The following is a 17,483-nucleotide window of genomic DNA, read 5'->3' on the forward strand; positions in this document are numbered from 1 at the left end:
GTGGAGAAGTAAGAGTATCTCTGAGAATGTTTGGAAAGGAATGTCCCTAAGAGAACAAGTTCACAACCCCTGAGACAAGAGGATGCTTTGGTATACTTAAGGAAAAGCAAGAAGGCCAGCGTGCCTAGGTCACAATATGCAAGGGGGAGAGTGGTCGATGAAGAGAGGTAACAAGAGCCAGATACAGCAGGCGGTGTAGGACTTTCTATTCTCTTCTAAGTGAGACGAGAAAATATTGGAGTGTGTTAAGAGGGGAAGTGATGTGATCTTATTTATGGTTAAAGATATCCTGGCTACTATTTATAAGATTGACATACTGGAGCTCAAATGGATGCAGAGACAAGTCCAAAAGATAACTGATGTTGCAAGTTTGGAGTAGGATGGTAGTGGTTAGAGTTCATACTTGGGGATATGTTTTAAATATTTTAATATGTCTTAAAAGTAGCTCACAGAACTTGCTGATAGATTGGAATATGGGTTGAAAAAAAAAAGGGTGATTTTTAAACTTTCAGATTATATCTTAGACTATAAGTGTAAGACTTTGATTGTAACAATACCTGAAATAGCCTCCTCTAAAATCCCAATTTCAAGTACCTTTTCTTAGTACCCTCAATCCAACACTCTTTCATCCTCTGAGGATTGTCAGTCTGTCATTTTTTTCCACTGTTCTTCACTCACTTGTGCCTTCTCTCCTTACCCAGGCTAGATTCCACCTGAGGTTCATTACTATAATCACTCCTTTCCATACATCTCTAACTAGCACTTTGTGCGCTCCCTCAGTCGTACTCATCTGGCAAAACCTAACAAACTGGCTAACTCCAGCTTTCTGCCTACTCTGGGTCTCCACCAAGCACTTGAACATGATAAGAGAAAATAACACAACCATTTTGACTTGTCTACTTTAAATTTAAGACCACCAGCCCCAACCGATTCCTTAGCAAACTCCAAGATGACTATTTCACAGCTCCTTTTTCTTCACACCTCCAATGCTTACTGCCCTCTTCTCACTCTCATTTCTTGACTTTGTTTCCTGTTTCACCACGAAATTAAGAAAAAAACTTTATCTTTCCACCATCGCATCTGCTATCTGTCTGCATCTATACTGCCATATGCCTTGTATTCCCATCTGTCACAATGGATGAATCATTCCTACTTCTGTCTGTGGCAAGCATTTGTCCTGGATCTCTTTCTCTCTCATGAAATTTGCACCTGCATTTATTTCCCCTCTCTCTTATATTAATCATTTTTTAAAATGTATTGGATCATTTAAGTCAGCACCCAAACACATCTTTCATCTTAAAAACAAAAACACCTTCCCTTATCCCACTTCTCAAGCTGCCTTTTTATTTCTGTGCTCCTCTTTATGCAGTGTTCCTCAGAAGAGTTCTCTGTACTCACTCTTCTCTATTCTTTTTACTCATTTTTGACTCCTAAACCCTCTGTAATTAGGCTACATGCCTTCCCCACTGCAAAGGTGCTTATCAGAGTCAGCAACTCAACTTTGCCAAAGCTAATAGTTCTCAAGTCTCTTTTTTTAAATTCTCCAATAAAATTTGATGTAAGTATTCCCTCCTCCTTGAAATACTTTCTTCACTTGGTTTCTAGGACACAATAGAGAACCTTTTTGTTGATCTTCCTCATTTGCCTAACCCTAAATGTTTGAGCGCCCCAAGGCAATACTGTCTTGTCTCTATCTCTGCTGCCATGGCGATCTCATTCAAGAGTCATGGTTTTGAAAATCATCCATATATGCTGATGATTCTCAAATTTATATCTCCAGCCCTGACCTGTCACCTAAGCTCTAGACTTATGCAATGAACTGCCGACTCATCTCCTCCTCTTGGATGTGTAGTAGGTATCTCAAGTTTAACATACCTCAAACTAATAACTTGATTTTCATCCCTCCAACCTATTTCTTCCCCTTCTTTCCACATTTCAATACGTGGTACCACCATTCACCCAATTGTTCATTTATCACTACATAGAATCTCCCCTAATAAATGAACCAGGTTCATTTTTTTCCCTCTGTATTTATGGTCAAGATTTAGTAAGCACCTCACTGTATCTAGAAACACTAATAGGTAGTGCTGATAAGGAGAGATTAGAAAATAGAGACCATCTTTGAGGAATTTACAGTCTGTTGAAAGAAGAGAAATACCCAAAAAGCATGAATAATGATTTAAGCAAGATTAATTAATTAATTAAGGTCATTTCCACATTTGATTATTTTAAGACATTCTCCCTTGACTAGGAGGAGTTGGTGAAGCACAGTAAATGAAAATACTTTTTTTTTGCTTTTTTGCTTTTTTCTGTTAAGGGATCCAGGTACACCTAAACTGTTTAGATTTTGCTATCTCTAAACAGAATAGCCAAAGAAAAAAAAACCTATTCGTTAAATACTTAATATGAAGGCCTTGGGCCACATATTGTGTCATTATGAAAGATTATGTGACCCACTGTCTGTCTTCAAGAAACATTACAGTAGAGGTATGGAGGAAACATGACAGGTAAAAAGATAACTAAAGATACAAGGCATAATACAGAAATCAGCTTTCCTTCTAAAGAGGATGCACTGTAGACTGTTACGATCAAGAAGGGCAGAACTTAAAGTACAGATGATTAACTCTGATAATAATGTAAGTGGAACCTTGGTTTATTATTATGCACTGTGGTGAATACCTGGTTAAATCCAACTCATGCATACCCAAAGGAAATTGGTCTATATTCTGTATTTGGGAGGTAGAAAAGAAAACAAGTGGTAGAAATTACTGACCCAGATTGTATTATTCTGGAGAGGCTTATAGAAGCAATGAGTATTTGGGGGATTTGAAAAAGAAACTGGACAAGATTTGTCAAAGAAAAAATTTGTTGGAGGTAGTATTCTGGGGGGAAATACATATGCAGTTTGGGAGTGGTATATAACAATAACAACAAAATTTTGTTAAAAATTTGTTTTAAGGAACCAAAAATGTAGCTAACAAAATTTTTACATGATAACCTTTGTTCATAGATTCTGTACTCTAGGTACTGTAGACATATACTACATGAAATCATTTGTTACATGTTTCATTCTTCTAGAAATGGGAGATGTGCTAAGTATGGTTCAATAATGGTTCACAGTAGTAAGGATTTATTGTGCAATTACTTTGTGCCTAGCATTTTGTTCTACCCAGTCAGAGACTGAAATATGGATTCCGTAAACACTTTGGATAGATTATTCAATTTTCTGAGATTTAGTTTCCAGTTTTGTTTATAGCTCTGTCTCCCCTGCCTCTGATACCTCCTGATACATGGTAGGTACTTGATGTAGAAAGAGAGAGAGGGAAGAAAGTCATTTGAGTGGATCAAGTAAAATTATATATACATAAATGGTCTGGGATATAATAGGTGCACAGTAAGTTCTTATTTGACTTTGTGTCTGCCCTCATTTCTTAGCACAGTGCCTAGCTTATATAATAGAAGGCACTTAATAAAAGCTACTTGAATTAATTCATTTTTCCTTCAACCAGCAAATATTCATTAAACACCTGTAATATGCTAGACACTGGGAAGAGAGCAGTAAACAAAACAAATCTCTGCCCCAGTGGAACTTGGTCTTGTGGAAGGAGGCAGACAAGTAAACAGATAATTATATACTATGTCCGGTGGTGATAAGTGCTATGAGGAAGGTTCTGGCAGAGTAAGGAGGTGGAGGTGTTGCAAAAAGAGAGTGCTAAAGGTTAGCGGTAGAGAGTGGTCAGGGAATGTCTCCTATAAGTGACATTGTGGCAAACACCTGAAGGAAGTAAGGAGAGAGCCATGCAAGTTTCTAGAAAAAGAGTTTTTGGGCAGAAGGAGAAGCAAATGCAGAAGACCTGAGGCAGGAAAGTACTTGGCATGTTTAAGAAGGTCCATGGAGGTCTGTGTGTCTGTAACAGCATAGGCAGGGAGAATAGTAGAAATGAAGTTGGAGAAGTAGCAGGAAGCCAGATTATGTGGAATCCTGTAACGAAGTTGTAAGGACCTTGCCTTTTACTGTGAGATGAGAAGCCATGGGAACTGGAGAACTTTGAGGAGTGACATGATCTGACTTTCAAAGGATCATCCTAGCTGCTATGTAGAAAATGAATTAGAGAGTGACCAGCATGGAAGCAGAGACCACTTACAAGGCTTTGGTATTAGTCCAGAGAAATATTGGTACCTTGGACTTGGTAGTACTGGAGGAGGTGGGGAGAAGTGGTTGGATTGTGGGTATATTTCAGAGGTGGAGCTGACATAATATGCTGATGGATGGATATTAAAGAGAGGAGTCAAGGATATTTCCAAGGTTTTTGTACTAAGCAATTGGGAGAATGGACTTACCATTTAATGAGATGGAAAACTGATGAGGAACAGATTTGGTGGGAACTTCAAGAGTCCTGCTTAGGACCTGCTAAATTTAAGAGGTCTATAAAAGCCTGGTGGTCAGAAACACAGAGTAGAATAGTGGTTACCAGGGGCTGTGGAGAAGATGGGGAGTTATTATTCAATAGATATAAAATTTCAATAATGTAAAATTATTAAGTTCAAGAGATCTGCTCTACAACATTGTACCTATAGAATGATGGTTACCAGGAAGGATAACAGGGGAGTGGCGGGAGAATGAGGAGTGGGGATGGCTAATGGGTACAAAAGTGTAGTTCAACAGAATGAATAAGATGTAGTATTTGATAGCACCACAGGGTGATATCAACAATAATTTGTTGTACAGTTTAAAAACAGCTAAAAGAGTATAATTGGATTGTTTGTAACACAAAGAAAGCATAAATGGTGGATACCCCATTTGCCCTGATGTGATTATTATGTATGGTATGCCTGTATCAAAATATCTCATATACCCCATAAATATATAACCTACTATGTACCCACAACAATTAAAATTTTTTTTTTCTTTTTAAATAGTTTATTTATTTATTTATTTATTTTTTGTAGAGACAGGGTCTCGCTATGTTGCCCAGGCTGGTCTCGAGCTCCTGGTTTCAAGTGATCCTCCTGCCTTGGTCTTGGTCTTCCAAAGCGCTGGGATTACAGGTGTGAGCTACCATGCCCGGCCAAAAATTAAAAATTAAAAAAAAAAAAACAACTGTATGGTACACATAAAAATTTAAGAAGGTTAGAAAAAAGAAACAAGGAATCAGTCATGGGTCCCACCAAGACTTAACTGAATCAGAATCTGCATTTTAACCAGATCCCCAGGTGTTTGGAATGCACATTCCAGTCTAAAATCACTAGCCTGAAAAGCCCTAGTTAACAGGATGACTTCAGGACACTTTAATATGCTCTGTAATCAGTCTGTAAGTGTAAGTAAGGTGGTGGCAGTGTATTTAATATTGTGTTAGATTGAATATCCTCTATATAGATCTATCATAGATATAATTATCTTAAAAAATGAAAGTGAGTCAATTTTAATGTAATTTCTGCCCTTATTTAAGTCTATTAGTTTCCATAGCTCTTTGTAAAATCATATCATTTCCGTGATTAAAAAAAGAAGTTTGGAGGTCAGGGAAGAAATCAACAATGGAGATATAATTTAGGGCAGGGGTCCCCAACCCCAGGGCCTGGTCCATGGCCTTTTAGGAACTGGGCTGCACAGCAGGAGGGGAGCAGCAGGCGAGCATTACTGCTTGAGTGCCGCCTACTGTCGTATCAGCTGGGGCATTAGATTCTCAAAGGAGCACAAACTGCGCGTGCAAGGGATCTAGGTTGCCAACTGCGCGTGCAAGGGATCTAGGTTGTGTGCTCCTTATGAGAATCTAATGCCTGATGATCTGAGTTGGAACAGTTTCATCTTGAAACCACCCACCAAGCCCCAGTCTGTGGCAAAATTATCTTCCATGAAACCGGCCAAGTCCCTGGTGCCAAAAGGTTGGGGACTGCTGATTTAGGCAGTCATCAGGATGCAGAGACTATAAAAAGCCATAAAACTGAATGAGATCACAAATTGAGTAAAAATAATGAAGTTGCCTACAAACTCAACCCTTGAATATTCCGACATTAACAAAACAGGAATAGAAAAGAGAATTGGCAAAAGAGGCTGAGACAAAGCAACCAATGAGATAGGAGGAGGACCAGGAGAAAGGTGTGTGGGTGGATGAATGGGTGAGTGAGTGAGCAAACTAACAGACAAACTAAGCAAGTTTCATAAGCCCTCTGGGGATCAGTCTATTTGCCATTACTTTTAATAGCAAAAACCACAATTACTTTTGCACCAACCTAATATAAAATGGGGATGAGAGTGATGTTACTACCTCCTTTGCGGGGTTACTGTGAGGATTATAAATAATGTATATATACCATCTATTATAGCAACTAATGCATAGAAAGTACTCAAAAATTAATAGCCATTCTTATTATAAAATTAAATAACTAGAAAACATTAAGTACAGTTTTTTTAATTAAATGAAGGTTGAGTGTCCCTACTCTAGAGGTCCAGAATGCTCCAAAATCTGCAACTTTTTGAGCACCAACATGATGCTCAAAGGAAATGGTCATTTTGGAGCATTTCTGATTTCAGATTCTAGGATTAAGGATGCTTAATCCAGATGTATATATAACACGAGATATTTCAAAATCCCCCCAAAATAGAAGTCCGGAGCATTTCTGGTCCCAAGCATTTTGGATAAGGTATACTCAACCTATACTGAAAATGTTGGAAGACTCAAGAGAAGGTAAAAATCAATATGACTCAGGGTATTAGGGAAGTCTTCATGGAAGAAAGAGAAACTTGACCTAAACTTCAAAATGGATTTTCATAGAGGCAAGTTGAGGCATTCCAGGTGTTGAGATAAACAAAAACTCGGAAATTCACTCGAGGATAGTGTGATGTTACAGTGAAGAGATGTTTCTGATCAAATGAAACCTCATCAGAGGCATGAAATCACTTGAGGTCTGGTTTTTGTTGTTTAGTTTTACTTGGAAGCTAACCTTTTTTTTTTTTTTTTTTTTGCTTCTACAATACAAACCCCAATAGACATTACAAGACTGGCCAGTTGCATTGTACCATCCTCACTCAGTCTAGTAGCCTCGATTGATGATGGTTTTTGCATTTGTGCCATCAGGTTTTACCACCGTTGAGGGATGTGACAAATCGACCTGAAGTTGGCTCAACTGTGAGAAATAAGCTGGTGCGCCTCATGACACATGTTGACCTTGGAGTCAAGCAAATTGCTGCTGAATTCCTTTTTGTCCTTTGCAAAGAGAGAGGTAGGTTAAACTCTCTTTGCCTCTGCCTTTTATCTTTCAGAGGGACTTTGAGAAATTTAATTGATAGTGTTAGTACTGGTCGTCTCATTCCATTCTTTCCAAAGCTTACTGTCTGTTCTATTAGAGAGGCTGAGGAGTTAATAAAAATTAATAGCCAAAAACATTTTTATACGCTTCTGAATTCATTGAGACATGCAAAGACAGATACATTACCAAACACACTCACATTTAAACTTTGCCTTCTGTATCCTTAACCCAGCCTTCATCTTAATGGGGCAGGACATAGAGCCATTATGAAAAATTAGTTCAGTAATTCAGGGGCTACTATTTTAATAAGCAGGCACAGGTCTGGGTTAATTCCTCTTTTTAATTCCTCTTGGAATTAAAGCTATAGGAGTTTTGGTTTCTTTACTAAGTTTTCCAATCAGTAGTTACTGAATGTGAGCTATATAATATACTGAATAGAAATTTTAAAAATGCATAATACCCTTGAGACAAAGTTAAGATGGTGGTAGAGAGAAATTTTAAAATAATTGTACTACAATGTAATAAATACTACTCTATAAGTGTATATAAAGTGATTGTCTACTGAGATAGATCCAACAATTAAAGATATTTTCTAAAATTGTATGGATTACTCTGCGAAAGTCAAGTTTTCCAAACAAGGAACTTTGATTATTCGGTTATTCTTACTAATTTTTTCTTCTTCTACTTTGTAAGTCTGCTAGTATAAAATCCCATCTAAGCAGATCTATATTCTACTTTTTTAAAGTACCCCAGTTTTGTAAGATAGATAATTTGGAGATGGAAAAGTTCACTCCGCTTAAAATCTTAAGTCAATTGTTATTCTTAAACTTCATTTCTGATGTATTGATCCAACCACTTAAGTTCACATTAAGATGGTATGTTAGTAACCTAATTTGATCATTATTATAATGGTGATTATGAATTGAGAGGTATCATGTGCCTGACATTCTATGTATAATCTCATTTAATTCTCATAATGACCCTCTAAGGTAAATATTATATTTTGATTTCATAAATGAAGCAACCTGCCACCTGAGAGCCTTTCAATAACATGTCATACAGTTGCTGAGGGCAGGAGCCCAAATTTGGGTCCTGTCTTTTCTTTCTGCCATATTTCCTCTCATAATAATTATATTAGCTATTATCATAGACTGTTTAGCATCTGTTCTTTTAGACAATTTACTTCTTCTTTAATGACTTTGAAAAAAGATTGATTTAGCATCTTGGAATTAAGTGGTTAGCATAGTGCCTTGCACTTAGTTATCTGTAAATATTGGCTGAATTGAATTGATTTGAGATCAGAAATGATCTGTTTTTTAAAGTGTAATTATACATGTATATGCATAAATCCAAAATCACACATATGTGTATCTATTCATTTTAAAAGGTTTGTCAAAATATATACCAAAATATTATTTATTGTTACCTCTGAGTAATAAGAGTACTGGTGATTTTTTTAGTTGTCTTTATAATTTTTCTATAATGAACATATATTTTTTGTATACCTTTAAAAAGTTTTAAAATGGGGAAAATAAAGTTTATTTCTCCTGTAATTACATATCTAAGTGTATATCTAAATATATAAATCTAAATAAATAATTACATATCTAAATAATTTCTAAATATAATCACATTACCGATGAGTGAGTGTCATAGCAAATATGGTAAATTGCATTTATAAGTGAATTTTGTTAACTTTTAAAATTTGAAATGGTTGATTTTGCTCCCCCTTGGACCCAGTATTTAGTTTCATAGTCCTGACTTTGAGCCCAAAGCTAATCTCCATTAGCAGATAATATATTTTTAATTTGACCTCAACAATTCTGCATTATAATCTTTTTTTTTTTTTTGAGACAGAGTCTCACTCTGTTGCCCACGCTGGAGTGCAGTGGTGCAATCTTGGCTCACTGCAACCTCTGCCTCCCAGGTTGAAGCGATTCTCCTGCCTCAGCCTTCTGAGTAGCTGGGACTACAGACACGCACCACATGCCTGGCTAATTTTTGTATTTTTAGTAGAGACAGGGTTTCACCATATTGGCCAGGATGGTCTCGAACTCCTGTCCTTGTGATCTGCCCACCTCGGCCTCCCAAAGTGCTGGGATTACAGGCGTGAGCCACCGCACCTGACCTATAATCATTTTTTTCCTTCCAATTTGATTATAAGTTTAGTAAATGTATTCTTCCAGAATAAACAGACATTTGTTCAACAAATGTTTTTGAGCTAGACCCTGGAATTACAGAGGTATATAAAATAAACAATGTTTCTGCCCATGTATTACTTACTTTTTTATTTAAGGGTCACAGACTCAAATGCCTACAGCAGCCAGGCTGGTAATAAAAGTAAGTCAAGTGGATTAGATGTAAGATGAACAAATGAAAGCTGACACTTGGCTCACTGTTGGGGAGACAATTGGCTGGTGTGGGGAGACGAAGGGACTATGGGAGATTATAAAAAATATGTTGCTACTATTTAGCAGCAACTGATGGTTACCATGAAGGAACATGTGGCCAGTGTTAGCAGATGTTCCATGTTTTCAAGAGAAGCTCTCTGTTTTTAAATGTTGTCAGCTAGTTCAAATTTAAAACCTTCTGGCCAGGAAAAAAGAAAATGTCTGCAGTTTACCTTCAACTTAACAGTAATCAGATTTTGGAATTTGGGTTTGGAGGTAGACTATTAACAAAATAAAATAAAATAAATAAAATAAAGTAAAATAAAATAAAATAAATTCAAATAATTTTTCAGAATGTCTGAACTGTCTCTTAAGGATATGCCAAGTAAATTTGAAAGTGAAGGCACCTTGATCAAGGCTCAAAGGTCAGACCACTAAGTAGAGACAGACAGCAAGCAGCAGTTATAATGGGTTAGGAACACAGAGACTGCATTAAGAAAGAGGGCCCAGGCGCAGTGGCTCATGCCTATAATCCCAGCACTTTGGGAGGCCGAGGCGGGCAGATCATGAGGTCAGGAGATCGAGACCATCCTGGCCAACATGGTGAAACCCCGTCTCTACTAAAACTACAAAAATTAGCTGGACGTGGTGCCGCATGCCTGTAATCCCAGCTGCTCAGGAGGCTGAGGGGAGAATCGCTTGAACCCGGGAGGTGGAGGTTGCAGTGAGCCGAGATCATGCCACTGCACTCCAGCCTGGTGACAGAGCGAGACTCCGTATCAAAAAAAAAAAAAAAAGAAAAAAGAGGTAAGAGAGAAAGGACAAAATTTTATGGAAGACTAGGCACAGAAAGAACCATCCAAAGGTCTTGAATACCCATCTGTGCCAGGCCCAACTGTATCCCCAGCACATAGTAGCCCACGGGTTAACTTGTACTTGTGTCATTAACTTGTTCAATTGAGCCTGAACATAACTATTTTTATCTCCCTGCAAATTGTGTACTTTCTACTAGGGGCCTAAAAATAGGCCTTACATTATTTAATTAAAAGAAGATGATTTGTAAAATAATCTGCCTTGGTAGGGGTTCTCCCCCACCTTTTATCGTATTCATTAAATCTCAGTATGTGGTAGGCATTGTGATGTAGGGGCTGAATTACAAAGAAAAATTAGGCTTGAACTCCCTTAGCACATAGCCCCACACCAATAAATTTACTGTAATACCCACTTCAGTCTCAGAGGAATAGGTTGTCTCTTTAGCTTGAGGTTCAGTAGTCTCCCTTTCCTGTTGATCATTTCTCTTCCTGTGTTTGCAGAAGCGTTGCTCCATCACTCATTACCCTTTATTCTTTTGTTCTTTGAACTCGCCCTATGTGCTTTCCCCAATCTCTATGCATACTTATGTCACTGTCCTTCACTGCTTAACATCTTGAAAAACTTAGTCCTCAACTTGCTGCAAGTCAGGCTTTCCACAACCATTCCCTAGCCCCAAATACCACTGAAAATGCTCTCAATAAGGTCACAAATTACCTGATTTTCAAAAGCAATGGGTATTTTTTAGTCTTTGTCTTATTACGTTTCTCATAACAGTTAATGCCGTTGTCCACTTTCTTTGTTTCTGTACTACCACAAACTCCTAGATGTCCTTTGATCTCTCTTCTTTCTTTTCAGTCTGATTTGCTAGCTCCTGTCCTTGTCCACATTTAATTGCTGGTGTTCCCTAAAGTTATCTTTTGGTCCCCATCCTCACTTCACATTGCTCCCTGAGTAATCTCATCCTCTCCCTTGGCTTCTGTTTTCGTAGATTCCGAAATCTATGTATCTTTAGCCCCAACCTTTCTTCTGAACCCTAGTCATATTTATCCACTTGCTTACTGGACCTCTGTGCCTGAGTTTCTCACTGGTACCTCAAACTCATGGCTAAAGTTGAATTTATGATCTTCATTCCCATGCCCTTCAACCTTTTCATTATCCTTCTATCACTTTCTCTGCAAACAGCACCACTGTCTGTTTAGTTCCTAAAGCCAGAAACTTAGGAGTTACCCTAGATTCCTTCTTTACCTGTAGAAGTCATAATCACCACATCTATAGATTTTACCTCCTATTAAATATATTTTATTTATTTCCCCCATTCTGTTCCCACACCACCATCTTAGTACAGACCCTTAAAATTATCTTAACTATTAATAAGCTATTAAAATATCTCATATCTCTGTTTCTAGTCAGATTTTCTTCGGTTTGTCTTCCACATGGTTAACAGAGGGATTGGTGTAAAATACAAATATAATCATGTCATTCCCCTCATATAAAACTTTCAGTGATTCTCTGTTGCCTGCATAGTGAAATCCAAATTTTACCTCCACAGAGTCTCTGTGTAGTGTATTTTAAGTCTGTTCCTCTGTTACACTCCATGCTTAATCATACTAAATTCTTTATTCTTGCCTGATTATACTGCACCATTTCTTGGCACATCTCCATGGCTTGGCAGATTCTGTTCCTTTTGTGAGGAATGCTCTTCCTCATCTTTGTCACCATGGTGAGCTTTACTTATCCTTGAAGACCAGCTTAAGCATCATCTCTGTGAAGACCTTCCAGGCAGAGTTCATCATTTTCTCCTTTGTGCCATTTTTCCTTCTCTGTTGTTAATACTTTTGACATTTGCTATATTGTGACTCTTTATTTGTTGAACTTACATTCTAGACACTGAGTTTCCTTTAGGTCGGAGATCATGTCCTACTCATCCTTGGATCCCCAGTGCTTAACAGATAGCAGGTGCCCCATAAATGTTTAATAAAAGAGCAAATGTTTGTGCTCTCTATAAATTCAGGCTGGTGAATAAAGGGTCCCATTTAAAGGGGTAATTTCAGTACACTATGATAAGTGCCCTAAGAAGAAATGTGCCAGGTGCTATGGCAACCTGGAAGAGGGAATGCTTGAGGGGTATGCTGGAGATCAGATAAAGTCTTCACAGAAGAGGACAGAGAAATAGGAAGTAGCCTTGAATGTATAGAAAAGAGACTAGTTTAAGGTGTGAGGAATCTTTAGGAGACGAGGTTGGAAAAGACAGCAGAGGCCAGAAAACGAGCCCTTTAGGCCCTGTTTTGGAATTTGAGCTTAGTTTTTAGGGGAACACGTTAGAGATTTTATCCAGGAAGGTTGTAAAATCCTATTTTTGCTTTACAAAGATATTTTGGGCAGTTGTGTGGAATAAGAAATGGAGGAGTGTGAGACTGGAAATAAGGACACCAAGATGAAGCCACTAGTTGAGTCTTCTAAAAGTTACAGCATTTGACTAGAAGGAAAAGGACTTTCACAGAGAAGGGGGAATGGTCTCTGGGTAGAATCTGGTTCTTGACATTCTTTGTTCTTGGTAAAAGAGCAAAAACGTATTGCTTTTATTTTAGAGTGTGGTAGAACCCACATTTGTGTAACTGTCTATGTTATTACCACTGCAGTTCTGACTTTGCACAGTGCTGCTGTGGTTGGTTTCCTCTGTTCATAGTGCCCTCTAGCATCCTGATAAAATAGTGGTGAAATAGTTCTCGCAACTTTTTGACTGAACACTGCCTTGTTTCATTTAGGCAGCATTTTCATATAACTGCATGGATAATACTGTGCAAGGAACAAATATATTTGTGTGTTTCCTTTTTATTTTAGAACCACCCAGAAAATCTTTTGTTTGCACTAGCAGCTCACCTTAACATCCAAGTGCAGTCAATTTTCCGTTTACTACTTTCCCAGTATCAAATAGGATATTATATGGTGTATTTGAAAACAGACTTAAAAGTAGCTAGAAACACTGCTTCAGTGCTTCTCACTGTGAGGATTTCGTATTTCATTTGTCTCACCTTCTCTACCCCTAATTTTTGGGTATTTTATCCTGTTAACAGAAGTTCATGTGACTTTAAAACTCTTGGCTGTACCCTTTATCTACTTTGAAGGCAAACTATGTCTTAAGTCACCTTTGTAACCCACACTGCCTGTCATAGAGTTAGCACATCAGGTTTGTTCCAGTGAAAGAGGAGTTAACATGATTTTCGTAAAATTGCTGGGGGCTTTTACTGTTAACTGGCTTCCAGAGAGATTTTCTACATAAGAGAACAGTTATTTAGTATTCTGTTTACTTCTGTTTAACCTATTTTGGCTTTTCATAACCTTTGCATCTTTAAACTCTTTTAATTTTTCATCATTTTGTGTCTTTTTAAATTATTGTTCTTTTGTCTTTAAGTATATTCATTTAAACATTTATTCATATCTCAATTTAGAGTTTCCTAATTGTAATGAGTATTTCTTTTCTGGATCCACTAAACCTCCTTGTTTGTTAAAAATAAGCTTTATCAGTAATGCTTACAATGATAGCATCACCTACTATCTGTAAGGTACTTTGTGTGAGTTTAGATCTGTGATCCGTTGCCTTCAGTGGCTTTGTGTCCGACCATGTCATTAAGAAAATGTTTGACCTTCATGAATATTAAGAATACCTATATACACTGAACACTCATTTCTTCTGCTAGTACTTTTTAAGGATTCCTTCATTTAACTAAAGCACTACATCTTGGGGAGGCACTGATGCCAAGAGAGAGCATATCAGACTTATTCAGAGGGCTTACCCCACCCTCATTCAATAATTCTAATAGGATTCTATCCAGCACCCACTGAGAATTATCACAGAGAGACTACAGTTACCAATAGGTTTTAAGATTGAAAATGACTAGTTTCAACATCATTTAATATACTCATTAGCCCATGTTTCCTTTTGCACAAATTTCACCAGTTTGCTATATTATTTGAAAGCAGGGCTTCCTTTTATTTATCCCCATACCACTTATTTTCAGTGTCATGAGAAGGACCCTCTAGTTCAGATATATGAAAATGTAACAGTAAACTCTATCCTAGAATATATTTATCCTGTCCGTATCCTCCATGATTTTATACTCTGATCATATATACCCACTTTTCTTACCTATTTTCCTTTCCACCAACCCTTTCAGTTCCCCAGTCATTTTAATTACCTTTTTCTGAATCTTCTCCAGCTCTATTTTGTCTTTTTTGAGGTAAGTGATCTGAATTACAGATGTAGATTTTACTGTGGCTTTATACGTGGGTAAGATTGTATGTTATGTTGTGTTTCCTACAGTTGCCTTTCAGATGACATTTGAACAACATTCTGTTAAAGACCTTAAGTAAATTTTCTCAATTCTTATCTTTTGATTAAATATTCTAATGTTTACCTTGAAATTGTACCTGAAGAAAATGAAATACTTCTAAACAAAGCTGCCAGTTATTGCTTAGTATCTTCCTTAAAGGTGTTTAGAAATCACTAAAAACATTACTACAGTGCAAGTGTCCCTTGCAAAAGTTGTGTGTGTCTGCTCATCTTCAGAGAGACATCACCTGACCCTGTTGGCAGGATATACTTTCGGAGAGCCTGAACCAAACTTCTCATTAGGCTTCCTTTTTTCTTTTTTTAAACTAAGATAATTCTAAAATGATCATTTTACCCACTCTTCTCAGAGAAAAAGAATGTTTACTTTGTGGTAGATACTTTTCATACTTTGCATATATTAACTTGTGAGGTAGATAGTTACTATTCTGTTTCTACAGATTAGAAAACTAGGATAAAGCTGCAAAATATCTTACCCAAGGTCAACCAGTTAGTAATTGGTAGAGCCAGTATTGAAATCCAGCCAGTCTAACTCCTGGGTCTACCTTCTTAATGGGCTTCATGTGCTTATATATGGTTGCTGACTTTTTATTTTAAAAAAGCAGTAAGTTACCTCCTATGCTATTTGCTAATATCCTTCCTTAAGTTTTCTTATTTCTTATTCCCTTTTCCTCCAATTCCAACAAAGAATGAGAGAGAGATTTTACATTATGTGCCATATTGCTAAAATCCCAGTCTGACTTTCACTCTCTCTAGTTTCTTATCATTTCTCCAAAACTGGATTTTTAAATAGTAAGATCTGAGATCAGAAACTTAAAGCGTGACCCTTACCAAAGGCCTGGCAGTCGCAGAGGCCCCACTTTTGCCATAAGGTGTGTTCAGAACAGCTCTGTTTTAGTTTCTGATACCTCAAAAAAGGCTCTTAGTCCCCAGAGCCTATGGGAAAATTTGTAAGTAGTTCAGTATAATCACTACCACATTTTGAAATTCTCTCAATTTAAAGGTTTACTGCCAGTGTGTGTCTTCAACCTTCCTGTGTTGGTGAGTGGTTGATGATGATGGTGAAGACCCAAGGATTCCTATCTAAAACCCTATTCTGTTTTTTGCAGTGGATAGTCTGCTGAAATACACTGGCTATGGGAATGCTGCAGGACTGTTGGCGGCCAGGGGCCTCTTGGCTGGAGGAAGAGGAGATAATTGGTACTCAGAGGACGAGGACACAGACACTGAAGAATACAAAAATGCAAAACCAAAGTATAGTATCAAATTTCTTTTCACCTAACTATGGCTGTGCCTTTGAGTTGGTTATTTGCCTTTTACTTCCTTTGTCTTTCATTTTCCAAGTGTTTCGTTTCTCTTGTGGATTTGGAAACTTTCCATTTAATGTTGTTTTTAGAGGCAGTTTCATAGCTAGTGCCTTAGAGCATGACTTCAAGTGATGGAGGAAGGCTAATAATGCAAGAAATGATATTTTCAACATACTTATTATCTTCTCCCAAGTACTAAGAGAGCTGGTGTGTTTAGGTTGTACTGAAAAAGTGTTATTGCTTACGATCTGCTTTCCTTTCCATAGGTTAAGATTTTATAAGGTATAATCAAGACCACATATTTAAGTTGATTATTTGATGCTTCAGTCTTTCTCAGAAATCTAAATGTAGGTTCCGATCCTCCCCCTTGCATAAAAGCCCTTATAAGTCAATAAAATAGTGCAACAAGACACATTAATATCAAAAGAAAAGAAGTCTGGCTTCACAGTGAATTTTAATCAAACAAACATATAGAGACTCATCTTTTAACAGATACATTAGTGCAATGAGTAGGCAAACCAGAGACTCTATGAAGTCTTCTCTGAGTCAGTGCTTACAAATTAAAGACACTATAATTATTCTCTTTTATCCCAAGATAAACCACCTCTCCTTCCTCCTATTCCCTCTCCATCCTTTCCATCCCACTCGTAACCCTCAACCCATGTAAATTCTTAGTTTCCGCTTATTAGGAGTTATTTGAGCCATGTTTTTTCTGGGTTCCATTTGAAGATTTCCATCTGAAAATTGGAAAAGCATGCCCTTTCCTTGTGACATGGTGACATTGACATGCTGTGTTTTCTGCTGGCCATCTTCTAGAGTGTGATGTGGATCATGCAGTAGGTGATCGAGAATAGACTATTTTTATCTGCAAAATTACTTTTAAAAAACATACATTGTGCCTTGTTGACATGCAAGTAATGGGTTGTCAGAAGGTGAAAGAAATGATCAGTTCCCAATTAGACAGGACATGTATGGCCTGTTTCTTGGCAAATCAGGTCTGAGAAGGTAGTGTTACTTTTAGCATCCCCAATGCCATCAGCCTCAGTAGGATCTTATAGAATGTGTTCTAGAAATAAAGACTTTTGGGGGGAAAGCTGGCAATGACTCTAAGCACTATTTTCTTAAGACTGCCACCATTTAGATATTATCAATTGGCTATCTCTGACAAGTATTTGAAGCTAAGATAGAGGAATCCTGCTTCTTTCTCTCCCTAATTATAGAAGTCATCATTCTAAATTAGTCTTAATATCTTTTTTCATTCTACAAACTATATTTCCTTATCAGTTTAATATTGATATCTCTTGATTTGAGCCATTAAAATAACTTGAGAAATTTCATATTTCTAAATGAAAGTAACAGTTACATTAGGCATTTCTT

The 17,483-nt window shown here is 37.3% G+C and overlaps 1 protein-coding gene across 7 annotated transcripts in view; it reads left to right on the plus strand.

Moving 5' to 3' along the window:
- RIC8B (RIC8 guanine nucleotide exchange factor B) overlaps positions 1–17,483 on the plus strand; it is a 115,623-nt gene that overhangs the window by 70,629 nt on the left and 27,511 nt on the right. For all 7 annotated transcript variants that reach the window (XR_004032051.1, XR_004032052.1, XM_004089429.3 and 4 more), the window contains 2 exons: positions 7,077–7,221; positions 15,909–16,053. Coding sequence is in view for 5 of the 7 variants with exons in the window: in XM_004089429.3 (XP_004089477.1) it covers positions 7,077–7,221; positions 15,909–16,053 (290 nt within the window). In the remaining 2 variants the exon portion in view is untranslated. The remainder of the gene's footprint in view (positions 1–7,076; positions 7,222–15,908; positions 16,054–17,483) is intronic.

This window comes from Nomascus leucogenys, chromosome 10 (genome assembly GCF_006542625.1).
Source record: "Nomascus leucogenys isolate Asia chromosome 10, Asia_NLE_v1, whole genome shotgun sequence".
In the NCBI taxonomy this organism is placed as follows: domain Eukaryota; kingdom Metazoa; phylum Chordata; class Mammalia; order Primates; family Hylobatidae; genus Nomascus; species Nomascus leucogenys.